This window comes from Canis lupus, chromosome 15, assembly GCF_011100685.1.
Source record: "Canis lupus familiaris isolate Mischka breed German Shepherd chromosome 15, alternate assembly UU_Cfam_GSD_1.0, whole genome shotgun sequence".
Classification (NCBI taxonomy): Eukaryota; Metazoa; Chordata; class Mammalia; order Carnivora; family Canidae; genus Canis; species Canis lupus.
In genome coordinates this window covers 16,025,230-16,053,144 of record NC_049236.1, presented here as the reverse complement: position 1 = coordinate 16,053,144, position 27,915 = coordinate 16,025,230, and the positions used below count along the sequence as shown (strand labels likewise).

At 47.7% G+C, this 27,915-nt stretch overlaps 1 protein-coding gene and 2 long non-coding RNA genes across 16 annotated transcripts in view; 1 reads left to right on the top strand and 2 right to left on the bottom strand.

The window, feature by feature from the left end:
* Positions 1 to 10,134, bottom strand: part of ERI3 (ERI1 exoribonuclease family member 3) — a 128,073-nt gene extending 117,939 nt beyond the window's left edge. The window contains exons 1-2 of one of the 11 annotated variants that reach the window (XR_005370300.1): positions 9,696 to 10,013; positions 7,606 to 7,681 (exon numbers count right to left, since the gene is read on the bottom strand). Coding sequence is in view for 5 of the 11 variants with exons in the window: in XM_038558308.1 (XP_038414236.1) it covers positions 7,606 to 7,681; positions 9,696 to 9,830 (211 nt within the window). In the remaining 6 variants the exon portion in view is untranslated. Of the gene's footprint in view, positions 1 to 7,605; positions 7,682 to 9,695; positions 10,033 to 10,063 lie in introns of those variants that run through there. The other 10 variants (XR_005370299.1, XM_038558312.1, XM_038558310.1 and 7 more) reach the window with 10 other exon arrangements.
* On the top strand, positions 10,108 to 11,228 carry LOC111098988. The gene is made up of 2 exons (XR_005370305.1): positions 10,108 to 10,411; positions 10,542 to 11,228. It is a non-coding gene; the product is annotated as an uncharacterized LOC111098988 (long non-coding RNA).
* Positions 11,229 to 14,185: 2,957 nt separating this feature from the next.
* On the bottom strand, positions 14,186 to 24,511 carry LOC111098884. 4 transcript variants are annotated; one of them, XR_005369912.1, is made up of 6 exons: positions 24,150 to 24,511; positions 23,799 to 23,851; positions 23,416 to 23,526; positions 22,866 to 23,105; positions 17,558 to 17,686; positions 14,186 to 15,134 (listed from the first exon to the last, which is right to left on the bottom strand). It is a non-coding gene; the product is annotated as an uncharacterized LOC111098884 (long non-coding RNA). The 4 variants fall into 4 exon arrangements; XR_005369911.1 differs by having other exon boundaries at positions 23,799 to 24,511; XR_005369914.1 differs by lacking the exon at positions 23,416 to 23,526.
* Positions 24,512 to 27,915: the final 3,404 nt, after the last annotated feature.

Genomic DNA, 27,915 nt, shown 5'->3' with positions numbered 1-27,915 from the left:
CCTGTGCCACAGCCCCTGGAGGATGGTCTCTGTGCAGAGTATTTACACAACAGACACCAATGGCTCCTCTGCAGCCATTACTGTCCGTCAGGTAAATAACGCATGTGCCAAAACACACATTTAATGAGGGAAATAATATGCCTTTATAAAAAGCCTCAATCTGTATTTACCTGAGAGACCAGAGAAGCACCAAATCACCAGATTAGTGGAACCACAGAGGAGTCATTCTGGTGTCTTGGGTAAATAGACATTTTATAGCCTTCCATTACTGAGGGGGGAAGAGAGAGCAAAGGGAGGGGGCCATCCTTTAACATCCACATACACAGGCCACGGGAACCTGGGGGATAGGATAGAAGAGAGGGCCATCATGAAATATAGGGTCTACTCCCACCCCACCTCCCCAACTGCAAATACATTGACCCTTGAACAACACAGGGGTTAGGGGACCAACTCCCCCACCCACAAAGTGGAAAATCCGCCTATAACTTTCGACTCTCCAAAAACTTAACTACTGATAGTACTGTTGACTGGAAGCCTTACCAATAACATAAACAGTCAATTAATACATATCTTATGTATGTATTATATACGTATTCCTATAATAAAGATAAAGAAAATGTCAAGAAGATCATAAGGAAGAGAAAATACATTTACGGTACTGTACTGTATTTACTGAAAAAAATCGACATGTAAGTGGATCTGTGCAGTACAAACCTGTGTTGTTCAAGGGTCAACTGTACTTGGAATCCCTGGGGAGGGTTTAGACTTGTACCATCCCTGGATTCAATCCATTCCATCAAAAACTAGACTGGGAGGACTGGGAGACAGGAGTACATTTCAGAGGAACTCTAAGGCACTACTGGCAGGCTCTGAGTCCAGCTGACTAGAAACACGGGAGAGAGCTGCAGCTTCCCCAGGTCCAGTCCCTGTCCCAATCTGACCTACAATATCACAAGGGCTCAGGTACCGGAGTCACAGAGGCATCAACAGAGGGCACGGTAATACCTGTCTGGAACCACTCAGTCACAGGCTCTGTATTAGGAAGCTAAAAATAGCCTGGAAAAAAGCTAAATAAACTGCATGCCCTCAAAAGTCATAATCTTCAATCTAATGAATGTATCCTTGCTGCCAGAGCACTTTCTGTGAAAATCACAAATTGCCAAAGGTAACAGAAAACCTAAGGGGAGACACAGTACAGCTAGCCAGGGAAAATGGGCCCCAGGAAGAGAAAAGGACTGCCCAAGATTCACATAGCAAGTAACACCAGAAGCCAGGGCTCCTGACTCCCCACCAGGGTCTCAGACCACTGGCCCAGCACAAGGAGCAGGCCTCACCGCTCACCTCCCAAGCTCCTCTGAAGTCTCACAGTGGAGGCCAAGGGTCTGAGGGCTTGGCCTAGTCAGCTGAAAGCCAGAGGTTGAGGCAGAACAAAGCCTGACATGCCCTCTACAAGTCTCTACACGACTTCCTGATGGCCCCAGCATGGAATGGAAGCAGCAACTCTGAAGCTAAGTCCTCATCTCAACAAAACCCTCTCCTCCTCTCTACAACCTGTCACTCCCTTGGCCTGTAGCTACAACTGCTTCTGTTCCAAAGTGGGGCTAGAGAGAGCATTCTCAGCATAAGAAGCAGCTACTAACCCTAAATTATCAGGAGAGCTACAGTCACTAAAGACCTTCAGGAACACAACATCCTGATGGCAACATCACAGGCCACAGGAGGCTTACTCTCCTCCTCGGTTGGCCATCTCAGCAGCTCAAGGCAGCACATAAAAAGAAGGGACTGTGATTTCCCTGCTGTTTGCTAACTCACCAGCTACACTCAGTAGTTTGGACAAACTCCTTTGAGGGGCAAAGCTGGGAAATAACTCTTTGCAAAGTCTTACAAGTCAGCTGTGATACCCATCATAGGTAAAAGAGGGCAAAGTTTCTAAGGACAGACATGGAGGAAGGGCAGAGTGTGCTACTCTTACCCCTTTAAGCACCTCTCACACTTATAGACAACATCTGACCCCAGAGGAGAGGTATCAAGAACCTTCCATTCCCCTGCTTCCAAGATGGAACTGTTCTAGAAACGAGTTACACAGCCCAGATGTTCAAACATTGGAATTAGGCAAGTCTACGTTCAAATCCTAATTCTACCACATATTCTTTTTTTTTTTTTTTTAAGTAGGTTCCACACCCAATGTGGGGCTTGAACTCTTGACCCCAGGATCAAGAGTTGCATGCTCTACCCACTGAACCAGCCAGGCGCCCCTCTACCACATATTCCTAATAATAGCTATAATAATAATATCTATCTCTTTGGGGTTCAGTTCACAACCACACAACGTATGTAAAGCACTTTGCACATTTAAAGGACTCAGTAAAAGAGAACTACTGTTGTTAATGCACGAGAAAGAGGAGAGGGAAACAAGATTATAAGCCAGGCATTGTATTAGTGACCTACATATTTCATCTCCTAACTCTCAAGCAAAATGGGTAACAGTATTCCCATTTTACATACAAGCAAACTAAGCCTCTGAGGTACTCAGCACTTCAAAGCTCTGTTCTCCTCTCCCATGTCTGGAGGGCCCACATTCCCTACTTGATTGAGTCCCCTACCTGCCAAAGAGCTAAAAATGCATATCAACTTCAGTTTTTCCCTTGAGGTTAGGATGTGGCTTTAACTAAAAGTAACTCAACCATAAGCAATGATCAAGTATGTCCAAATCAGGGATCCCTGGGTGGCGCAGCGGTTTGGCGCCTGCCTTTGGCCCAGGGCGTGATCCTGGAGACCCTGGATCGACTCCCACGTCGGGCTCCCTGCATGGAGCCTGCTTCTCCCTCTGCCTGTGTCTCTGCCTGTGTCTCTGCCTCTCTCTCTCTCTCTCTCTCTCTCTGTGTGACTATCATAAATAAATAAAAATTAAAAAAAAAAAGTATGTCCAAATCATCCAAATTTGTTCTCATAATACATTTATCATATTTTAACAGGAAAAACAAATTGTAGCCCTGGATATAAAAAAGCAGAAACAGGAAGGGGAAGCCTGGACTAAAACTGCAGCACCAGAAACTCAAAGCCTCTTCTCAAACACAATTCCAGAGGAGCAGAGCAACTGGTAGGAGGCAGGGCAACTAGCTCTTGCTCAGGTCCCCAAATGTGATGTTTCCTTTTACAAATCTGTGCCGTCACCAATGCTGCACCCCCTGGTTTGGAATGTTACATCCATTTTCACCAGACTCCTTCTTCAAAATGCAGCTCAAAACTCCCTTTTAGTAGCTTTCTCTGATACTCCATCAGAAAGTTAATTACTTAAGTGTGATCCAGTAACAGACTCTATTCCTATTTCATAACTTTTGTCTCACTATATTGTAAAATTTTAATCTATTTCTCCTACTATAACTTTCAGAGAGTTAGGTGAGAAGGATTTAAGAGAGAAGGTATAGGGGTGTGTGTGTGTGTGTGTGTGTGTGTGTGTGTGTATGCGCGCGCGCGCATGTAGGTCTAAAAAAAAAAAAAGCATAATTTCTTTGATTTGTTTGTCAGACCCTTTCATGCATTTTAAAATTTGAAGTAGCATTAAAGAAAAGTATAAGATTTTTTCACCTAAATAGTGCATGGGTTTAAAAACTGAGAAAAGGGACCTGAGTGGCTCAGCGGTAGAGCCTCTGCCTTTGACTCAGGGTGTGATCCTGGGGTTCCAGGATTAAGGGCTCCTGTGGAGGGCCTGCTTCTCCCTCTGCCTGTGTCTCTGCCTCTTTCTCTCATGAATAAATAAATAAAATCTTAAAAAAAAAAAAAGTTTAAAAACTCCAAGAAACACTAAGACATATACCCTTAAGGGCAAGGACCACATTTTATTCACTTCTGTAGTCCCAGCACCCAGCACAAGACCAGGCACAACGTTAGTGTGAATCAGTGTTTGTTGAATGAATATGCCCGACATCCTGATGTCACGTTAGAACAGAACAGACCCAGGGGCATATGGGTGGGACAATCATTTGAGCATCTGCTTTGGCTCAGGTCATGATCCCAGGGTCCAGCCCAATTCTCTCTCTCCCTCTGCGCTCCCCACCCCGACTTGTGCTCTCACTCTCTCTCTCAAATAAATAAAATCCTAAAAAAAAAAAAAAAAAGAACAGAGCAGACCCTAAGCACCAAGCAAAGCTTTTTTTTTTTTTTTTTTTTTTCCCCTATCTCCTTCCTAGCCCACCCCATTCTGTCCTCCCCAGTTAAAGACAGAGAGATACCACACTGCCTTGGTGCAGGAATACTATTAAAAGGATTAATTTAGGGACCGGTGTTTGGACTGTCACATCCAATCACTACCCACAGATCTACAGCTTCCCAAATCAAGCTCATGCAAAGAGGAATCAATTGCAAGGACACAGAGGGTCTGAACAGGCATACTAATGGCCTCCTGAGGTGCCAGCGGCCAGCTCTGACACTCCCATAAATTATCCGCCTTTTGATTTTACCTGTAGCTGTGGGGCACAAGGCACAATTTTGAACATATCAAAGCAATCTCTTGTAACCCAAGGCTCCCCTAAGAATGTCCCCAAAGGAGGAGGGGCTAAAAACAATGACCCAAAGGGAATCTGCTTCCCTGGTCCAGCAGTCATCAATGAAAACCCACCAGGACCAAGTGGACAAAGTGGGACCCAAATCACTCCTGGCGCATCTGGACAAAGCATGCATCAGTGTGCTGTTCTGCAATGACTACACATCTTTCACTCAAAGGAAGAGAAATCACAGCAATAAACGAACACAATTTCATCTGGAGGCAAATCCGCTCTGACGGCACCTCACAGCATAACATGACCTCAGGCACCACACTTAACCTTCCAGGGCCTCAGTTTCCTCACAGGGGTAGCAGAGACAATAATACTGACCACCTGACTCATTCCCAGAGTGACGGTGAAAAGTAATAAAAAACATTCAAGAGGCACTTTACAAAGATATAGGGCCACAAGGGTGGCAACACTAATAAATAACCCTGACCAACTGGGAGAAATGACTGGTCACACTTTGGTGAATCTCTTTCAGATAGCTGCTCACTCGATTCGCTTCACTGATGGTACTGGGGCTAAGGTCTATCCTGAAGCAAGTTCTGGTTTTCTGGACTCCTGATGCCCGAAAATTTTCAATTATGAAGAGTGGCCCCTTGCATTAGTTATAACTTCCTCCTGTCTACTGGCTCTCACCACTAGTGGTTATATTTCTACCACATGGCCATAATGACAACTGTGAGGACCCAAAATAAATACTAAGCCAAAGGCCAACTCATCCATTTGTGGGCTGTTTTTTTAAAAAATTATTAATTGGGTAAAATACTATTAGTAACAAAAGTTATTAAAACACTTATCTCATTAAACCCATTAATCAACCCTCTTAAGTCCCATTATCTGCATTTCACAGATAGGAAGGTAAAACTCAGAGAGGTAAGTCACTTGCCCAAGGTTACATAAACGCTATAATGTAGTTATCAGAAACCTACAGGCTTCCTTCTAGCAAGGCAAGTAGGCTTGCAGGAGGAGGAAGACAATCCATCAGACATTCAACAAACACTCTGGCTCCTGTGCCTGGCATATACTATCATATCTGAACCAGGAGACGGTCCCCAAACCAGAAAAAGATCATCAATTTGCTATAAGCAAGGAAAGTTAAGACTGAGTGGGACATGGGCAGCCCCCGGGTGGCTCACCGGTTTAGCACTGCCCTCGGCCCAGGGAGTAATCCTGGAGTCCCGGGATTGAGTCCCACATCGGGTTCCCTGCATGGAGCCTGCTTCTCCCTCTGCCTGTGTCTCTGCCTCTCTCTCTGTGTCTCTCATGATTAAATAAATAAAATCTTAAAAAAAAAAAGAAAAGACGAAGTAGGATATGTAACAGAATGATGACAATTCCCTAGAAAACTTAAGAAAATGGGTCCTCCTTTGTTTATATTGTTCAAAAAGTTTAAAGCAATTGACATTAAGCTATGAGCCCTAAGACCAACATTCCTACCAGAGATCCATTTATTCCCCACTTCTTTGATTAGAAGAGTTCCCCAAACCTTTTCATTCATTTTATACCTACATCTTTTCTAGTCTGTAAAATAGAAGCTGGTTTTACCAACAAATTCTTTGGTAGGCTTGCTTTAAGTTCTAGTTGATGGCCAGGAAATTAATAGATAACCAGTATATACAATTTGCAAAAATTCAGTTACACTCAATTTTTAAGTGTCAAAATACTGCCTCAAGGGGTAAATATAAAATGCCCCCCCCCGCCCATGTAACTGTCACAGGCTCCTTAACTGGTCTCTGCCTCCAGTATTGTCCCCTTCAGTCCATTCTTAATACTGAAATCAGAGCAAATGTTCTAAAACACAAATCTAGTTATCAGTCCATGACTTAAAAAACTTTTTAACGGCTTCTTACTGCTCTTACGATAGTCTGATCCAGGTGTTGGCAAACTATGTTCCATGGGCCAAATCCAGCTGCCACTCATTTTTATAAAGTTTTACTCAAACATAGCCATGTTCATGCATTTTTGTACTATAGCCGCTTTCATGCTGTAACAGCAGGGTTGAATGGAGTTGTATAGTTGTGACAGAGACCCACAAGGCCTAAATAGTTACTATCTGGTCCTTTAAGAAAAAGGACCTAGTCTTTTGCTGACCTAGTCTAACCTTTTCTCTATCTACCACCTAATCCTGAGAGTTTATAAGGCCTTGGCCTCTGCTTACTTTTCCTGCTTCATTTCTCACCATATTCTCCAACCCTCTGCCTACTGATTATGCTGTTTTAATCACACTGAACTTCAGTTTCTCAAACTCAACAAAACTCTGACCTTCACACTTGGTCCCTCATGTTTTCATTTAATTCTAGATAAAGGGGTTCCTTCCTCTGAGAAGCCCTCTCTGAGCCTACAAGTCTGAGTTGAGGACCCTTGAGTACTCCCAAAGCACCTAAATTTACCTTATTATAGTATTCCTAGAGTGTATCAGAACTGATTTTTTACTACCTATCTCTAGACACCTGAATTTGTAAGCCCTCTGGCATCAGAGACAGCAGCTGTCTTACTCCTACTACAGTTCCAGTCCTAGCAAAGTGTCTGGCCCTTCATTATTGAACAAACAGACTCTGAGATCCTGGATATCAATCATCAGAGTCAGTCTTTTTAGCCAGCTCTGATCCTTGTAAAATGGAGATAGGCTGGGATTAACCATCCACCCAACGGTGACTCCCAACCCAAATCAAACCAAAATCCTAAAGGCCTTGGTCAAATGCATTATCAAAAGCCAAATCGATGTGTTCTTTCCTGTTATTTTTAAGCTGTGTATTTCTCAAGATGCAGGGTTATTCCAGCTCTATTCAGCCTTCCTGAACCTAAAGTAGGTGCTCATGCAATGCCCACAAAGAAATCATGACAGAACTTGAGAGTATGGATACCCTACCTCTAATTCTCACCACTTTATAGACTTTGGGTACATTTCAGTAGTCTTTGAGCTCATGGTGTCTAATCAGAAAAAGCCACAGAAAAATACAGTCTACACCGACCACCATCCCCTCACCCTTCAAACCCAAATAAATACTCATAAGAAAGAAGTCAAGCCAAACTTGACCATGAAAAAGATTCTCACCTCTCCTGACTTCGAAGATGCCAAGACTGCCAGCTGGGGATGCTGAAGGTTCTGTGAGAGCTGGAAAGCCCCAATGCTGTGGATAAATACACATCTCTGCAACAAGTCTATTTCAGTATAAAGGATCAAATCCCCTGGGGACTGCTGCTATTTGAAACAATTTAAGGACCATACCAAACCTCAAACTCCTAAACTCACACTACTTTGGGATTTATGTGGAAGAATAATCCTGAATAGAGCTTTCAGAAGCTACTAGTACAATATATTTTTGGAAGGATGAATTTCATGTTTTCTAGTAGCATACCTTTCTTCCTAAGGAGGTTAACTCCTAGAAACACTAAACATTTGTAATATCTGAGCTTGGACCAAGAAAGTAGTGTCTCTCAGGATAACACCAGAATCCTAGCCTAATCAAGAAGAGGACACTGGTAAGACTGACAATGTTCAGAACTCAGAAACTACGGACAGGATTGGGGGCGGGGCTGGTTTCCACAAACCCACAGGCCATACTGCAAATGGCCAAACAGACCTTTAAACACTTGCAATATACTTCCAGGTCTACCTCAAGTCCTAAGAAAGTCAAAGTGTAACCAAACCATAAGTCAAACCATTACTGGACACCTATCATATTTATCACCTAATTCAGATTTTCCAAAAGACTAGAAGCTGCAGAGGTGCTCTTGTAAGCTAGCAACGCCCTTTGCACAAAGAAACACTTGGGTTTGGAACCAATCTATTCCTGTATTCCTCTAGTCTAACACTCTACGCATTTAAGATTTTATGCTACTCAGATCCCCTGGGAAAGACCACTCACCGACTTACCCTACCACAAAGAAAACACTTTTCAAAATGAAAGGGAATAAAGGCACTTTTATTTGGAAATTTCAAGTTGGAAGGAGAGCTCTCAGCCAAGCTCTAGGACCTAGCTAGCCGATTATTTACAGGATCCTTGGGCAGGAATTGTTAATGAGCTTTTAATTTGGAGTGCTTAAGTTGCCAAAGTGCTCTGAGCTCCAGTGAAGCACCACAGAATCCATAAAGGAAACCTTATCAATCACTTCCCGGCAGCTCCCTTCCCCCACACCCCACCTCTCTGAGGAAAGGCAGCCAAGTGGGTTTCTAACCAAGATCACAGACACACACATTAGTGGAGTCACACTCCAAGTCCCTGTTTATAAATTGGCTTTTAAATGGTAGGGGATTCAGGTATAATATACTTAAGCTCCAGGCACGAACCCACTAAAACAAGGCATGCCATGTATGATAAAGTCAGAATAAAGCAGAATTTGATGAAGCCAATTTCTGGTAGAAACTCTACAATCAAAAACCACTCAGCCAATCACAAGCTACTATAGTTCAAATAGTGTATAGTCTTTAGCCAATGGGATTCGTGTTTTTTTGCCCTTTAGCTCGGAGATTGCTAAAATGTCTGATAAGAGCTAATACCATAGAGGTGGCCAGAGACCTAGAGCAGAGACAATGATGGGCATTATCAGTTTGCAAGAATCCAACCCTAAGGGTAGAACCCAAACCCCCCAGGAAGGGGCCACATTCAGCATCTTCCTTCCAAGTCAACCAGAAGTTACATTATGCAAGAACTCACAGTCAAGCCTCAATCCAAGTTCATGCTTTTTTGTTTTAAGAGAACACCTGTTGCTGGAACATTTGCAGTAAAAACAAAGAGAAAGCTAGCTAGGTTAGGCCCATTATTCACTCCTTCCACCATCTACATCTACACCAGCTACAGATCTACCAAGAGGTGAAGTGCTAACCTCGTGTATGTGCTGGAGAGGTAAGAGTGGGGTTATTCTATCCGCTACCTCTTTGTTCAGTTTCTATTCTCCGTAGTCAAACCTCTTTTCCTCTTCCCTAGTAATCTCAAGTAAGAAGTCAGCACCCTAATCACCCCACCCAGTCGGTCTTCCAAAGCCCTGCCCCGCTCCCTCTCGGCCAGAACGTTACTCAGTAGATCATGCATCCAGGGCGAGCACACGGGCCAGCACCTCAGACTGCACAAACTGCGCGCCGCGACCCTCACCCCACATGCATTCACCAGGGCCCAATCTGGGGGGCCTCTCCGCATCACCCACCCCAGGGTGTTGCCCCCAACTCGGGCCCATCCAAGTCCAGGGGAGAGTAAGGGGAGGGGCAGGGGGCCAGGAGACCAGCCCTCCTTCCCAGGGCCGCCCCCGCCCCCCGTCAGCGGCGGGAGAGGCTGTCGCCATGGCAACGCCCCCTCCTCGGGGCCAGCGCGGCAGGCTCCCTCCAGGTGCAGGCCCCGACGTCTCCCTCGGCCTCAGCAGGCGCTCAGGGCAGTTTACGGCGGCGGGCGCGGCCCGCGCCGACTGCGGCGCCGGCCAGGCGGAGGCAAGGCCAGCTCCGCCCGCTCCCCACCGCCCGTTCCCGGCCGCCTCAACAGCGGCAGCCAGCACCACGAGTCCACAACACACCGACTCACCTCCGCGCACTCTGACCCCGGCCGACGCGACTGACGGGCGGGCGCGGTGGCCAACCGCTGAGCCCGCCGCTTTCGGCCCCGACCAATGGGCTGCAAGGGGGCGGGGCTTCTTCCCCCCAAATGCTCGCTCTCCCGCCGACATGCGCGCTAAAGTGTGTCAAGATGGTGCCTCCCCGCGGCTGGCCTTATGGGACTTGTAGTTTTGAGGTTGCACGTACTCAGAAGAAGTGAAGGGGGAGCTCGCTCACGAGCTGGGAAAGAAATGTTTTAAATAACGAAAACTTCCTAAGGCCTAGAGCGACCCAGGCCCCCCTCTTCCGTTTCCCCACCTCCCAATATACTTATGAGGTGAGTATAGGCTCATAACACGACGGGTTCGATTTAGGGGACACCTTCTCGCGACTTGTTGGTTCAACAAGTCATTATCCTCCACTCTCTGAGGGAGGACTGGGGAGAGCTAAGAGGAGGCCGATTTTAGGCTAAGAAGAAGATCCTTCGATTTTGGAGGGCCTTCCTACGGAAGAGAGAACGGATTTGTTTGAATTGGCCCCGGAGGGAACGGCGGAGTTGAAAGGATTCCGGCCTCCAGCTTCGGGAGCTACCGCATCTGTTCTGTCGCCCAGAGAGAAGTCTAGCTAAAGCCAGAGAGGGGCTCCTTCATCTTGTCTATGGCTCGTTGGGAAGTTATGGGTAACAGGTTCTAGGGGGGAACCCCCAGCCCTGGCCGAACCGGTGATGGCTCCAACAGCTTCCCAACCAGCAGGAGGCATCCTCCGAGCCCAGCTTTGGTCGTCAAGCCCCCTGTCTGCCATTTGCATATTTTCACATAAGAAAATGATGTCACTTCCGGGCCCAGCTTTGGTCGCCAAGCCCTCCGTCTGTCATTTGCATATTTTCGCATAAGAAAATGATGTCACTTCCGGGCCCAGCTTTGGCTCGCCAAGCCCTCTCTCTGTCATTTGCATATTTTCGCATAACAAAATGATGTCACTTCCGGGCCCAGCTTTGGTCGCCAAGCCCTCTCTCTGTCATTTGCATATTTTCGCATAACAAAATGATGTCACTTCTGGGCCCACCATTTCTGTGAGATCTGACCTTAACGTAATGGTTCCTGCCTGAGCTGGGAATGCTTGAGAATACCATATTGAAGGAATGTCTTGCTCAATCCCGCCTAACGAGTTAGGTGTTTCTACTCGGCACCTACAGAGCTCATCGTGTTGTTTTGTAATTACCGATTTCCTTGTTGTCTCTCCCACCCCAGGGCTGTAAATTCATTTAAGGTAAGCATTACTTCTGTATTGTTCATGGTGTATCCGTAATTCCCAGCGCAGTTCCGAATATAAAGCAGGAATCTGGTAAATGTTTGTGGACAAAGGAAGAAATAGACGTCAGCAAGGACAGATGTCACTTAACCCAAGGTCAGTAAAGTGGAGACATACCTTCCTATTCTCTGATTTTTGGAGCTGGGATTGGGTCTTCTTGCTCCTGTTAATGTCATCTAGACATTAATTGCGGTTAATTAGTCAGTCAACATATATTTATAATGCCTCTGCTAAGCGTCAGCACTGTTTCTGGTGCTAGGGATTCGCTAGGCAATAAGGCACACCTGTATCCTTGAGGCGCCTTTATACTGGGAAGGGGAAGGGAGAGGCAGAACAAACAATAAATAAGTAAGCAGATAAATTAAATTTGACAAATTAGAGGCCCTGAGATGGTTCCTCCTGTCCCTGTCTTTCATATGTCCTGAATCTGGCCTAAAAATAGGGCACAATCAACCTTCCTTGCTGTTAGAATGAAGTCAACCTACAGTGTCTGAATTGGAAGTTTCCTTTAAGGCCCAGCACCAATATCCTCCATGGAGCCTTCCATGGTGCCCTTAACTTCCCCAGCATGTGCTCTTTCCTCGGTGCTCTAGAGCTCACCCCTACACTTCCAGGACCTCACCAAACTATGTTATATATAAGCTCTTTTTGGACAAATTCCAGGCAGAGTGTATTCAAATAATAGAACAGTTTGGGATGCCTGGGTGGCTCAGCGGTTAAACGTCTGCCTTTGGCTCAGAGCATGATCCTGGGGACCTGGGATCAAGTCCCATGTTGGGCTCCCTGCATGGAACCTGCTTCTCCCTCTGCCTGTGTCTCTGCCTCTCTCTCTCTCTCTCTCTCTGTCTTTCATGAAGAAATCTTTTAAAAAATCTTTTTAAAAAATAGATCTTTTTAAATCTTTTAAATCTTTTCATCTTTTTAAAATCTTTTTAAAAAATAAAATAATAGAACAGTTTAAGAGATGAGTATACATTGGTGCCTTACACTGTTGCCTAACATACATTTGGTTCCCTTAAGCCTTTGGCTCTGTTGTAATTCCCTCTGTTTTCTGATTTCCTAGAAAACAGAGCCTAAGGTAAAGCTTATATGGTAAAACTTCATTGGGAAATATAATCCCAAGGCAGCAAGAGTTGAGGAGACAAAGGCAAGTGAGGCAGAGAAGAAAAGGAAGAAAATACAAGGTTGTATGTGAAAACAGAAACACAGCTAGTTGCTCTGTCATGGAGGCCATATAGAACCATCACTTTTAATTTTTTTTTTATTTTTATTTATTTATTTATGATAGTCACAGAGAGAGAGATGAGAGAGGCAGAAACATAGGCAGAGGGAGAAGCAGGCTCCATGCACCAGGAGTCCAACGTGGGATTCGACCCCCGGTCTCCAGGATCACACCCTGGGCCAAAGGCAGGCGCTAAACCACTGTACCACCCAGGGATCCCAAGCCATCACTTTTAAAAGGAAAGGGAGGTTGTGTTACCCCAAGCACTCCGGTAGCCACAGGGGGCACCAGATTCCACACCCTAAAAGCTCAGGGATTCATCTGAGACTAGAAATGATGAGAGGAGTCACAGCCCTGGTTTGGCCAAATTGGGCCCATTGCAGTCCCCGTACAGTGGGCACACGGGAAGCTCTGTCAAAACGTAACCCTCCTCCTGAGGAGGCTAAGACAACCAGCTGTGTTAGTAAATGAGGTGACAGTAATGGCAGCTGGGCTGTCCAGAAGACAAGTGGCCAAGGCACGGGGTGGGGGTACAGATGGGGCAAGTGAATTTTTGGAGGCAGATGAACTGAGTCCAGGACACAGACACAGATATACCTGTGCATCAGGAGGCTGCCTGATGGATGAAGTGACTGAGCCAAAGTGAACACAGAGCAGGAATTAGACGGCCAGGTTGGTTCTTCGGCTGCTCTGTGAAACCACAAGGGAAAACAGCAAGATGGCCAGCAAAGCTGGGACCTTAACCAGCAATGGAGGAGACCCAAGGACAAGGACCCAACGACAGTGCCGGCATGACAGCCCACAAACTTGACAAGGCTGAGCGAACCCAGGCTGGGTCTGAAACCATTTTATCTAAAAATGGGGAAAACTGTACGCTGCATAAGCCCACACGGTGCAGTTAGGAGTGTGAGCCCAGAGACAGCCTGCTCAGGTTTGAGTCCTAACTCTGTGACCTTAGGCAAGCCACAGCAATGAGGCTGCATTGCTTCATTTCTAGAGTGGAGGTAACACTAGTATCTCCTTATTAGAATTAAATACAAACACGCTTAGTATAGCATCCAGCAGAAAGAGTTCAGTAAATACTGGCTGTTATTACTATTATTCTTGCCCCTCCCCCATGCCTCTGTCCAACTCCTCTTCCCACCATGACCACTCCCCCACCTTCCTACCCCCACCCCCAATCCTCTGCCCCCCACAGTCTGCTGCAGGAGCAGTGGGAGCCAGACCTGGTTGTGCCTTCTCTGCCTGGCTTTCCCCAAGGCTGTTCCCCATGAGCCCAAGCCATTCATCTCCCTGGTGACCTGAATCTGAACTGAGAGATGGATGTGGGGTGGCTGAGGCCAGGGTGGTAATGTGCTCCCTTATCTCCGTGCCCCTCACTGGGGCCCAGTTAATTTTCCCTTTGATTTTAATATAGATTTATTGAAAGTTTCAGTTATCAAAACAAACTGCGGCAGCAAATTGGTGTTCTTTGCAGGCCTACAAGTGCCTATAAAGCTGCCATGCTCGGGAACGAATGGCGCTCTCCTGGAGGTCAGTCATGGCAACAGGAAGTCCCTGGGGACACACACACTGCAGTTTAATATTTTTCTTATTAGCCTTTTTCTTCTTGGCCATCTAAGCCTCCCCTTTAAATCGGAAATCAAATGGAGCCACCTGCCCAGGGAGGCTCTCTTCCCCCAAGCTATTCCACCCTGCCTTCTCTGTCCTAGCCTCCCTGCCTCTCATCCTCAGACTTCTCCCTGCCTTGCCCACTGTTCCAGAGGGCGTGGTGATTCACATGGCCCAGGGGTATGGCTCACAGCCCTACCCTAAGTATGGAAGCTTGGCTTGGGTTGTCCAGTCCACTCTAGTCAGAGGCAAAGCATCCCTAGAAAAGATTGGGGGCCCCAGGCCTCTTCTAGATCTGATGCTCAGAGGGGAGGGAAAAGACAAGTTTTTAAAGCAAAAGAGGTGTTTCAAAAAGGCAGACAATCCTGTCAGGGTGTATTGAACTCAATAGAAGCAAAAAGGAGACTGGACAGGTTTTCCTTCCAGCCCCTAAACTGTCTGATTTCATTCCCATTTCCCTACTCCCATTCCCAATATGGGCTCTCCTCTCACTCCCAACTTGATTTTTGAGACACCCCCTCCCCTCCAATTTTCTGGTCCCAATCTGCCTCTCTAAGAAGCAGCCTGGTTTCTTGCCTCCAGTGGCTGACAGAACTAGAACCACACACTGCCACCTCTAGGCACTGGAATCAGTCTTGTCCTAGGGGAAGGCCTCCATGACCTGATAACCCTGAGGCCACCATCATCTATCTCTTCTGGACCTGGGCTGCTGCTGGGTCACCTGTACATGTCCCATCCCAATTCCCAATGTCCTCTTCTTGCTCTTACAAATTCCTTGCGGTTTAGTGCCGCCTGCAGCCTGGGGTGTGATCCTGGAGATTCGGGATCAAGTCCCACGTCAGGCTTCCTGTAGGGGGCCTGCTTCTCCCTCTGCCTGTGTCTCTGCCTGTGTCTCTGCCTCTCTCTGTGTGTGTCTCTATGAATAAACAAACAAAATCTTTTAAAAAAACAAACAAATTCCTTGCCAGCTGCAGGGGCTACCCCTACTGCTGTTTCTCAGAACTTGGACTCTGACTAAGCTGACAACTATTATCATGCAGCTATGATGCAGCTAGCGGGGGCAGGCACTAAAGTTTGGATCCAGATAATCCAGGAATTGGATCCTGGCTCTGATACTTACTGACTCTGTGGCTTGGGGAACCTCTTTGTAGTGTCATTGCGCTTCATGCTTATGTCTTCCCTTGTCTGCCTCTGGACCAATATTCTGTGGTCCTCAAAGAAGAGGACTGTGTTTTAATCGTCTTTATATTCCAAGTGTGTATATTTGATGAATAAGCAAAGTCACCTTATCTTGGCCTGTTTCTTCCACTATGAAATGGAGATAATACCTGCATAACCAATAGAGTGAAGAAAGCACCAACCACAGTACACACCCAACGTCACATAGGATGCTCAGTGAGTCAAGTTTCCTTCATCAGGTGTCTCTTGAGGTTGGTCATCAGCCACCAGCGCTCCCCTCTTTTGCCTGTTTCCATCTCAGCTTCAAGTTCAGCTGTCTCCTGTTGCCTGTTATAGCTTCCCATCACTGATCAGATGCCAGTGTTCACCCTGGACCCTTTGGAGTGACACTGATGTCTCCTCTCCTCCAGGCCAGGCTCCCTCAGTTTTTGTAAACCCACTCACAAACTGCTGCCGCCTGATGGCTCTGTGTCTATTCCCCAGACTGCCTTGTAGCTTGTCTGATGCAAGGCCATTCCGGCTGGCGATACCAACGAGTCTATGTTAACATTAACACAACACGCCAGTCTTGCTAATCCTAGGACCCTACCTGCTCCTGTAGAAGCACCAGTCCCCAGCAATGTTTCTTTAAAAACCCTCAGTTGTTGGGATGCCTGGGTAGCTCAGTGGTTAAGCAACTGCCTTTGGCTCAGGACATGATCCTAAAGTCCCAGGATCTAGTACCACATCAGGCTCCCTGCATGGAGTCTGCTTCTCCCTCTGCCTCTCTCTCTCTCTCTCTCTCTCTCAAATAAATAAATACATAAATAAATAAATAAATAATAAAATCTTTAAAAAAAAACAAACCCCTCAGTTGTGACCATGGATCAATCCAAGCTACTGTGCTCTGCTGGCTTCTATCACTAAGTGCACCATAGATGCTGGCCTTGAATGCCTCTGCTTGGCGCGCTCAGTTCTAGTGACACCATGACAGTGTGAGAACACAGCATTCTTTCACGAAGTAAGAAGAATCCCTACATATTACATTCAGCTAGTAGGATATGAAGCCCTGCAGCAGGGTATTTGAGCTCTTAAGTGTTTTGGAGACAACTCTTTCCACTTATTCAACTAGTCCTTTTTCTTCTCATTCTGCATACCTCCTACCATGAGAGTAGCCAGGATTGGGTGAGTTTATGTAAAAATCACCATACTGAATCAGAGCCATGGTCCTCTTGAACCATTAGTCTTACTGTGGAAACTGGCTCATTGCCCCTCTATCATTAAGCCTCTCTCTCTCAAGCTCTATTGGCTATTCTGGCAATCTGCTATCCATTGGGTTGTCCATACTCCCGCACTGTAATCATGCTGGTATATACCTGATCCAGTTATGGTTCAGGCTTGGTTCAAATTAATTTGTTTGGCTGTGTAGCCCCATGTAAATGGTAGATTCAAATAGATGTTTGGGGATCCCTGGGTGGCGCAGCGGTTTGGCGCCTGCCTTTGGCCCAGGGCACGATCCTGGAGATCTGGGATCGAATCCCACATTGGGCTCCTGGTGCATGGAGCCTGCTTCTCCCTCTGCCTGTGTCTCTGCCTCTCTCTCTCTCTCTGTGTGTGACTATCATAAATAAATAAAAAAAAAAAAAAACAAATAGATGTTTGGGTCAGGAGTGTTGCCTAACTCCCCACCATGGATGTAGCCCAGTATCAGCCCCAACCCACTAGGACCTCCATTACACTGCATATTCCCCCTAAGATTCAATGTATAAACTGGTACTGTCTGCCACTTTTCTTGGCCTTCTCAGACAAATACAGCCTTGTCCTTCCACTGGACCCCTTGTGATTTCATAGTTCCTCCTTCCTGATCTTGATTTGGCCTTCAAGTGCTTTACACACAGCTCCAACCTACACTTCCAGGCTTCTTTCCTAGTAGTTCTTTACCTCCCCTCTCTTCCAGCCCAAAAGGATTAATTGTTACTCATCAAGGTATTTGCACTTACTTCTCTGCTCCAAGACTTTCTTTGCTGATGATGTTCTCTCAACGAGGTGCCTTCCCTGTTTCCATCTCTACCATTGAACCTCCTGAGAAATGTGCCCTGCCCCAGGATGTGATTGCTTCTTTTCCTTCTCTCTCTAAGCCCTTAGACCCCATCTATGTGTCCTACCCTGCGTGGCACTCACTAATCCACAGGAGAGGGGCTTGCTCAGCATTCTTCTTCTTTTTCTCCCTTTCCTCCTCCTCTTCCTCCTCCTCCTTCTTCTTCTTTTTAAGTTGATTTCACATCCACTGTGGGGCTTGAACTCACAACCCTGAAATAGAGAGCCAGCCAGGTGCCCCTCAGCATTTTAATCTGTAGGCAGTGCCTGACCACACCCCCAGGACCTGAGAATGCTGTAGGGCTTTTAGGAGGCATCCGAACACTTCAGGAGATCTCCTCCAGCAACCGCAGCTGAACTAAGAGCTTGAGCCCATCCTTCTCAAAGTATATACTTTCCCAAGATTCAACAATATTCTTTGAATATCTGCTTTGTACTTGGCTCCTTGAATGCACAGGACAGGAACAAGAACAAGAGACACAGTTCCGCCCTCATAGAGCTTACACTGTAATGAGGCAGACACTGGTAAAGAAATGTGTCACTCAGATAACTGTAATCATAGAGAGAGACCAATTGCAGTGAAAGTTTGAAGAGGAGGTACTGATCACAACTTGAACAGTTTAGCATTGAAGTCAAGTCTTTTTCTGAGTAGGAATTTCCCAGGCCAAGGAATAGTGGGGAAGAAAGGAGTGAAGAAGAGAGAGCAGTCCAGACAAAGGGAATAGCATGAGCAAAGCCATGAGGCAAGGAAATGAGTCACAAGGCAAAGAAATGAGCCCTACAAAGAAAAAAATTGGCATTACTGGAGCAGCAAGGGTGACAGAGCCCGTGGTGAAAGAGGAGTTTGAAGTAGGCAAGAGTTAGACCATGCTTAGTCTTAAAGTGAGCCTCCTTAATAGGTTTGGACTTGAGCTTGAGGGCAATAGAGAGCCACGGAAAAGCTTTAAAGTAGAGCAGTGATGAGGTCTGTTCCGTGCTAGCGCATTGCTTCTCAAACTAGTGTGCATTCCTGTCACCTGGGAATCTTGTTAAAATGCAAACTGTAATTATGGACTCTAAGAAAGGCCTCAGATGCTGCATTTCTAACAAATTCCTAAGTGATGCTGCTGGCCCCCGGGCCACACATGGAGTAGCAATCCTTCTGGCCCACCTGCCCGCCTTCCCCGAATGCATCCACTCACATCTGCAAGCACAGAGCATTCTCCTTTCCACTGAAAATGGTCCAAGGCTGCTGTGGCTCTTTGCTTTTAAGTAGCCTCTATCTTTTAGAAGCTGTTTATTGAATATTTATTTGCTCCATGCCCGTCCAGCATAAGACCAGGTGCAGGGAGTAGGGGTAGGGGGTCTGGAGAAAAACAAAAAGCAAGACATTTTCCTGCCCAAAATGTTCGGCATCATCTCTGAAGGGGCAGCTTTCCCTGAGCTGCCCTCTGCCAGACCTGTCATAAACATGGTAAATGAGGCCTGTCTCAGTGGTACTCCCTGGGGCTCCCACTGCTTCTGCAACCCCATCCAGAGATGAGCCTGTTTATCCCTAACGGTTGTCTCTGACCTCTAAATCAATTCCCTATCTGATACAAAAACCCCGATCCTCCCAATCCAAGACCATGACAGTTTTTAAGACTGCAGACAGTATATGATGCAGCGGTTCCCAGCCCAGGCTCTGAAGTCAGACTGTCTGGATTCATAGCCAAACACTACTACTTATTAGCTGGGTGACCTTGGGCAAGTGGCTTAACGTCTCAAAACTTCAGTTTTCTCATCTGTAAATTGGGGATAATAATTCTTTCTGTATCACGAGGCTATTGTGAGACTGCGTATGACAATGCATATAAAACACAGCCCCTGAAACATGCAGAGAAAACCCAAGAACTGTTAGCCATTGTCTTTATAAATATGAAAACTTGTGTGTCTAGAAGCTTATGAAAGCCCCTTTGAAAGTCTGTATAAACAAAAATCCCTGCCATCCCCTTACGTGGGATGGTTTTTCCTACTGGCATCAGCCCCTCTCTAATGCTGGGGAGGCAGATGCAGCCTTGGAGGTCAGTGCAGAGAAGCCCTGCTGGATGAGGCAGCCTTTGGGGAACACTTTTGGGACAGGAGGTTTCAGTCTACAAAAGCTGAGGCTCTGTGTTGGAGAGGGATGCTTTGTGGATCCCCTCCCACCCCAACCCCATCCCACAGAGTGTCCCCTCTGTCCAGGGTCACCCAGGCTGCCCCTCCCCTTCTAGCTGCAGGGAAAGAGGCAGTTTCAATCATTCATCTTAATGTCTCTATTAAGCAGGGTTATGACCAGGACGAGACAAGAAACAAGGTCTTTTAGTGTAAAAACATGGCTCCCAGGGCATGGCCTCAGGGGATTCCTCCCCTGTGCTGCTGCTGCTGCTGCTGCTCCCAGCTACTGCTGCCAGAGGGCCAGATTGCACAGGATGATTCTGTCCTGAGTTCAGTCTCTGCCTTTTCTTCCCCGGATCCTGCGATGGGCCTGCCCAGAGCTTTCTTTTCCAAAGAGAAGAGCAATGACTTGGCATTTAGTGGCAACCACGGGGGACCTCAAGGCCTCTACCCTGACTTGGGATCACTATCCTCATCACCATCTCATCTCTCACTGGCAATGTGGAAGCAGCTACAGCCTTAACGATGGTCCCTGGGCATGCTACATCCTCACCTGGAGTCTGGGCTCAGAGCCTAGGGATAACAGGAATATTCCTGATTATGGAAAGATCTTAACAAGACCATATCAGAAGTCTTTTTGCTTTTAAGTAGCCTCTATCTTAGGCTAGACCCCCCATCTTTCATATTCAAGAAGGTTTAGGAGCCATTAGTGGAGTCAGCATATGCTTGGACCTGGGGTCTGGATTCTAGGGCGGTAGCTGTCTGCCAGAGGAGCCCAGTGCTTACTGATTTTGACTTCCACCTGTGCATGGGCAGAGGTGGGTGGGCAGCAGCAGGACCAACCCTCTCACCTGCAGAGAAGGGCTGAGGCTCCCAGAGAACTAGAATCAAAAGGCCTCAAAAAGAGTATATGCACAGACCCAGCCTTCAGAAGCATAGAAAGAGCCCAGATACTGCTCCCACGTGTTAGTAATGCCCTCATCAGAACACGAGTCCTTTAGCTAACTGGCGTTGGAGGCAAAGAAAGTGGAACCCAGAAAGGTCAGGTGCTGAAGAAGGAGACCGGTCACCCAGTACTGCTTGCTGACCACAGCCCTACTGAGGCTTAGGCTGCTGACCTCTACTCCCCACTGTGCTGCTGCCTTCACTGATCCCAGCATTGCTGTCTGGATCACAACTATCACAACTTACCCTAAACGTGACCTTTCTATGCGGGGTTCCCTGAGGTGGGCTGGCAGAGAGGAAAAGCACTAGCCGTGGGGCCAGGTGAAGCTGGGTTCCCATCCTGGCCCTAACCCTTCTAAGCAAAGTGGCCCTGCACAAGTCAGCACTGCTCCCTGAGCTTTAGCCTGTCCTTTTGTGTTAAGATCTTGGGGAGTCAGTAAGATAGCATGCATGTGTTTGTTTGGCTTCAAGTAGAACCTAGGATGCTGTGGAAAGGGAGGAGGCATGGAGCAGAGAACTGGGAGCCTCAGTCTTCTCCGTGTATAGGAGGGAAGGCTCTGGGCCTCAATGCAGGGAGCAGAAGGGGCGATCTTGGCCAAGGAGGGCTGCAAGAACAGAGGGGACTGTGCAGGGAATGCCAGAGCAGCTGAGGGCAGCACAAAGTCAGAGTGAGTTAGCACTGGTCCCAGGGGCTGCATGAGCCAGGCAGGCTTTTACAGAGATATCCAGGGAACAAGAAATACCAGCAAGGAAGTTGCCCCATTAATAAATAAGAAGGCGGGGAAATTAATGATGGTCTGAAAATGGCTGAGCTACTGAACTCGTTCTTTAAATCTGTCTTTAACAAGAAAAATAAAGAAAAGAGATTTGGCCAATTAGGAGGTAATGAAGACATCGTAGAAATAGCACCTGACAAAAGCACACGTGGTGGTGGGGGCGGGGGTTGCTGAAGGAACATCCAATGGCTTAGACTCCCTTAGAAGAAGAATGCTAAAGGAGAGGAGGACTGGAAAGGGGTAGGGTACGAACTGGGGGCAGAGGCAGGGGGCAGGACACTGTCCCCTGGGAAGGCTAGAATGACAGTGAGAATGTGTGCTGGAGGGGACACAAGGAGGGCAGGTGGAGGTGATAGGAAGGGGCCCAGAGAGGTGAGATCTCTAAAGACAGAGAGAACCGGGATCCCTGGGTGGCGCAGCGGTTTAGCGCCTGCCTTTGGCCCAGGGCGCGATCCTGGAGACCCGGGATCGAATCCCACATCGGGCTCCCGGTGCATGGAGCCTGCTTCTCCCTCTGCCTGTGTCTCTGCCTCTCTCTCTCTCTCTCTCTCTCTCTGTGACTATCATAAAAAAAAAAAAAGACAGAGAGAACCAGAAGGATCCTGATTAGAATGACAAAAAGGTGAGGTTTCTGACAAATTTGGGGTGGTACCTTTTAGGAAGTCCTATAAATGGGGGAAGAGAATAGGAGAGGAGCCATGGGAGGGAAGGAGAGAGGGGCCAGGAGGAGAGACCTGGAGCCTGAGGGAGAGAGGAAAAGGTAACCATAGGGAGAAAGGAAAATTAAAGATGGTATTTGGGCAGGGCTTAAAGAAGCAGCTGGGGTGGAGGGTGGAAGGGAAAGGGGCCATTTTGCTAAACCAAGAAAAACCACACTGCTGGCCAGCTCTAGCACTCCACTGAGGCACAGGTAATCTGCCCACAGGGCAGAAGGGCAGCCTCAGTGACAGGTGGCAGTAGGATAGAGGGGTCACAGGTTGAGTGTAAGCAGAGGAGCCTCAAGAAATAAGGGGAGAGGGAGCTACAAAGATGAGGGGGAGAAGGAAGTCCCAGAGCAGGGGCAGCTTTGCCACAGTGGGGGAACTGGATGGGGAAGAGTCTGGGCGCTGCTCTGCACACCCCACCACCAGGGCCACTGCTACAGCAGTCATCATCCCACCCATGTCTAGGAGGAGGTGAAGAAAGGGTGGGTGCCTGTGAGACTAGCGGTGTCACCGAGAAGGACATTTAAAGGAGGGCTCTTGGGAAGATCTAGGCAGGGAAGGAGTGGAAGGTCTTGAGAAAGAAAGGAAGGAATGAGAAGGCAGGTCCAGCCAGCCACCCTGGCTGCCACCACCACCACCACCCGCACCACCCCACCCCCTGCACACACAGAGAAATAAAGGTAGCTAGGAAGGGAGCCTCTGCTCTCTCATCCCTCCCATCATTTTCCAGGCCAGGGTCTCCCTCTACTGCAGCCCCTGGGTGCTGCCTCTGGGCTAACCCCTGCCATGTCCAGGGAAGCCGAGGCCCACAGCCCCCCAAGGGACAAAGGTGATCTGGCCTAGGAAGCTCACCAGCTCCAGGGTATGTCCTGAATCTCCGTCCAGAATTCAACCCCAAGTGGCTGGGCCGTAGCAACACTGACACCGTCTGCTTGGGGGTGTGGGGGGTACGAAGCAAGGAGGCCGGCAGGAGGAAGGGAGGGCAGCCGGTGATGAATAGAGGCAGCCAGAGCCTCTTTAGAGGAGGGGTGTGGAGAGGCTGGCCGCTGCACGGATGAGCCCCGGGCCTGATTTATCATCTTCAGAGCTGATCTGAGCGAGAGGGGTTAAGTAGCAAGTTAATGAAATCCGCAGATGCCGCTAAATGGGGAGAGAGGGGAGCCCTGGGCTAGAAGGGGGTGCCAAGAGAGAAGCCGGTGGGCAGGCTGGCCCCTGAAGAAGGGGAGTCATCTGGGGAGTGGGGAAGAAGGACAGATATATTCCCCGCTGAGGGGATCCTATCCTAGTCCCTGGGATCGGGTTTGGGCCAGCCTGGGAGCTAGAGGTTTAGAGAGCAGGGATTGGGGGGGCAGGGGCCCCCAGCCCCCTGCCCCAGTCCCAGTGGGCTTCAGCAAACACTTACTGGGCGGCCCCTGAGCCCTGGAGACCAGAAGGTGAATCGAAAGGGGCCTCTGCCTCCCTTTCCCCCAGGCTGAGTGGCGAAACAAGTAACTACAGTTCGCGGTGATAAGTGCTGTTGAGCAACACAAAAGGAGGGAGCAATTAATTCTGACAGGGGAGGGCAGGGAGGTCAGGGTGACATTAAAGCATGGCTTGAAAAATAAGGATTTTACCAGGCAGAAAACGGAAAAGAGGGATTCTGGGCAGAAGGAACAGCATGAGCCACGGCCAGGAAAAGCACAAAGGAAGCCAAGGGAAAGGGCGCCGACCTGGCAGAGATGCCTGCTCCGAGAAGGGGAGCGACAGGCCGAGCCCAGCGCTGAGCCCTGCGAACCCTCGGCTCACCTGGGGACACTGGGTGTCGCCTGAGGCCGGTGGCGCTCTGTAGTGGGCTGAACCTGCAGGACAAGCACAGGAGCAGCAGCGAGTCTCACCAGCAGAGTCCTCCTGCACCCCTATCTCGGGCTCTCCTCTAACCGTAGGCCCGACCTCCCATCACAGGGTCAACTCAGAATAATGAAATGAAGTCATGCATAGAGCTTTTGGCACAAGGCCTGATACACAGTACATGCTCACTAAATGTAAATTATTACTATTTTGATAGTTAGTATTTCCAAGCTGAACTCAAAGCAAAACAAAACCAAAAAAAAAAAGAAAAAAAGAAAAAAGAAAATTTGGGCCAAGGTAGGACTGCACCTCCAAAATGCATGCAGGAGGCCAAGTAGACAGGTGGTTACTTGATAGGGAAACTTGAGGGGGGGGCGGGTAGAGAGTAACCAATCACTCTAGCGATGTGGTGGGTCAGGGTACAGGACCGAGATCCCCAAGGAAGGGAAGATGACACACAGGCCATAACTGAAGGGAACTCTGAGGACTAGACCATCAGTACTTCTGACCAGACCCATCAGGGGTAGCTCTTGAAGCAGAGGAAAGCGGTTGGCATCTTGGGCCAAATAGCCAATCCTATTATTCCTCCTCCAGCCCTCCGAGCTATCTGGGCCAAGGAGTACAGCCTTCCCTATAGAGGCCTTCCCTTTTCTGCTCCTGTCTCCAGCGGCAACCCTCCCCTTACAGAAGAACCTTCCCTAAGGGAAGTGGTGAGGGCATAATGGCAAGACATCTGTTTCACTCCTTATTATTCTCTAGTAACTAGGTATTCATTGAATGTTAGTTGGATAAAGGGTTGGATGAACTAGTAAAAATCCTGAAGCTCTTCAGCACAGCCGGTGCTAGAAAAATCTCCCCTGCCTGCCATAGGTGCACACACAGGCACATGCACATATGCACACGCGCGCGCACACACACCCTCTTTCCTCATTCTATCTCAAGGCAGCTGGCGTGAAGAGAATGGCTGATAGTATGTGGCTGTTTAAAGATTAAGCCTTGGAGTCAGACCATCCTGGGATTCAGACTTTGCTCCACTACTTGCCAGTGCCATGTGCTTTAAACCCCCTAAGTCCCAGTTTCACCTGTAAAATGGGAATAATAATAGTGCCCACTTCATATGTTGTGTGGATTGAATTAATAATTCATAACAGTTCATGTGAAGAAGTTAGTACAGTGCCTGGCTCATAGAACTTAAGTACTACGCAGATGGAGTAGGATTTATTTATTTTTATTTATTTTATTTTTTAAAGATTTTATCTATTTATTCATGAGAGACACACGAGAGAGAGGCAGAGACACAGGCAGAGGGAGAAGCAGGCTCCACACAGGGAGCCCGATGTGGGACTCGATCCCAGGTCTCCAGGATCACGCCCTGTGCTGAAGGCAGGCGCTAAACTGCTGAGCTACCCCGGATGCCCTGGAGTAGGATTCAATAGAATTAAAATGATAGAGAAAATTAAAACAGTCATAGAGAAAATATCTTAATGCTCCCTTTCTCCCCACTTTGTATGCCTTCAAACCTTCTCTGTGGGCCCGTACTCCCCCTGCTGCTGCGTGGTTTTTCAGGGAGGTCCTAGAACTTCATCCTTTCACTAAAACTGAGTTCCATTGGGTCCTGAGGAGGTGATACTCTATGAGAATGGGGCACCATCTTTTTGGATACTGGCTCTCAACTGGGGACAGTTTGCCCCATAGGGTCATTGGGTAATATCTGGAGACATGTTTCATTTTTGCACCTGGAGGAAGGGAAGGGAGGTAATGCTACTGGCATCTAGTAGATAGAAACTAGGAGTGTGCATCCTACAACGCACAGGACAATCTTGTCCCCCTCTGCCACACACCCAAATAATTATCCTGTGCAAGATGTCAGTAGTGCCAAGATTGAGAAACCCTGTTCTAGGGCACAGAACACATTTGAGGAGGGGGGAGTGACAGAGAGAGAGAGAGAGGCAGAAGCAAGCTCCATGCCCAATGCAAAGCCTGACGTGGGGCTCCATCTCACAACCCTGAAATCATCACCTGAGCCAAAATCAAGAGTCAGACGCTTAACCAACTAAGCCACCCAGGTGCCCCCTAGGACACAGTATCCATTTGTTTTTAAGATTTTATTTATTAAAAAAAAAGATTTTATTTATTAAAAAAATTATTTATTATTTATTCATGAGAGACACACAGAGAGAGAAAGGCAGAGACACAGGCAGAGGGAGAAGCAGGCTCCATGCAGGAAGCCCGATGTGGGACTCAATCCCGGGACTCCAGGATCACATCCTGAGCCGGAGGCAGTCACTTAACCACTGAGCCACCCAGGCATCCCCACAGTATCCATTTTAAATCAAAGATCTTTATATAGAGATGTGTCCCTAGTGGGGTCCAGAAACCACCGCATTTACAATTACTCCCAATGATCTACTTGTGGAATATACAATGCTGGGCTTGGCAAATTCAGAAGAGCTGACTCCTGAATGGGAACCCTTCTATTAGAAGACACAGCAAGAATCCCATTAAACTGTATGATATGGCTCCTGCCTAGGTCCTCCAGGTTCGTTATGTCAAGGACAACAGGCAAGCAGAAGTGACACCATATCTTGGCAAAGGTAATTGGCTCAGATCATCAGGGGCAGTAGGGCTGCTCTTACACGGTGGGAACAGCCTGGTGACCTACTTGATACTTGATCTATTGGTACTCACTTCTCCTAATTTGATGGTGTAAGTACAAGTGCAACAACCCCAGACTGAGAAGGGAATGGTAACCAGTCTGAGATCCCTCAAGGATGAGAGTCTGCATCATGCCACCAGCTAAGCTATCAAGACCAACAGATGTGCTAGCTGAGGGTGAAAGGAATCTAGAACTGTGAGAAGAGGAGGAGTATAATAGATATAAGCTGTGACCCTGAGACCAGCAGCAACTGTGGGGTCTGTATTTCATTCTTCAAACCTTGTTCTTCTAAGTTCCCCACGGAAAGAGATGCCCACAGAGAGCCTGACGGAGGTGCTCTCAGAACCAATATGAAAAAGGGAATCCAGGTGGTACCAGGGTCAAGTGCAGTGAATGCAGTGATCTGCTGCCTAGATCCCCCTTCAGAAATGAAGGACCAATTCCACCAATTACTGGCAGTGCTGCTAGCAGCCCTCAACAGCTAGCCTTGTTGGGGGCTGGCTGCAGCTGAAGAGAACTTCTTTGCCCGCCTTCTTCTTTTTTTTTTTTTTTATTTATGATAGTCACAGAGAGAGAGAGAGAGAAAGAGAGAGAGAGAGGCAGAGACACAGGCAGAGGGAGAAGCAGGCTCCATGCACCGGGAGCCTGATGTGGGATTCGATCCCGGGTCTCCAGGATCACGCCCTGGGCCAAAGGCAGGCGCCAAACCGCTGCGCCACCCAGGGATCCCTGCCCGCCTTCTTCTAAGGACAATGACTGATCAATACTGGGGCATAATGATCAAGCCCCTTGTCCCAACTCCGGGTAATTTTGAAAGATCATCCCAGCTTTCCAGGGCTTCCTATGGGACTGGCTGAGGCCTTGCTGGGACTGCTTCACAACTGAGTTTCTCCCCCTGCCTAATCATGTTTCTCTCTACTGGTACTGATCCCAAGAGCAGTCTGCTACACATCTTGCATACTAATCTTTGTCTCAGAACCTTCTTCCTGGGGAACACTACATATGACAGTCAATAAACAGAATAAGACCTCTCTCCATGTTGAGCTTACGTTCTAGAGGGGGAAGCAGGCAAAAACCATAAACAAATAAGTAAGGAAATCATTGAGTATGTTGGAAGATGGTAAGTATGATAAGTTCTAAGGAATAAAGAAAAAGTAGAGCAGAGTCAGGAAATCAGTACTTCCTGGGTATAGGAGTTAGCAGACAGAATGGGCCTCATTGAGAAGATGAGATTTCAGCAAAATTTAAAGGAAGTAAGAGAGTTGAACAAGTGAGTATCTGGAGACATTCCGGGGAAAGAGAAGAGCAAAAGCAAAGATCCTAAGGCAGGAGGGTGATGATTTTTGCTTTAAGTAAAATGAGAAGTGTATGTGATTCACCTTCCTCCAGGAAGCTCTCCCTGACTGTCTCTGGCTGGAT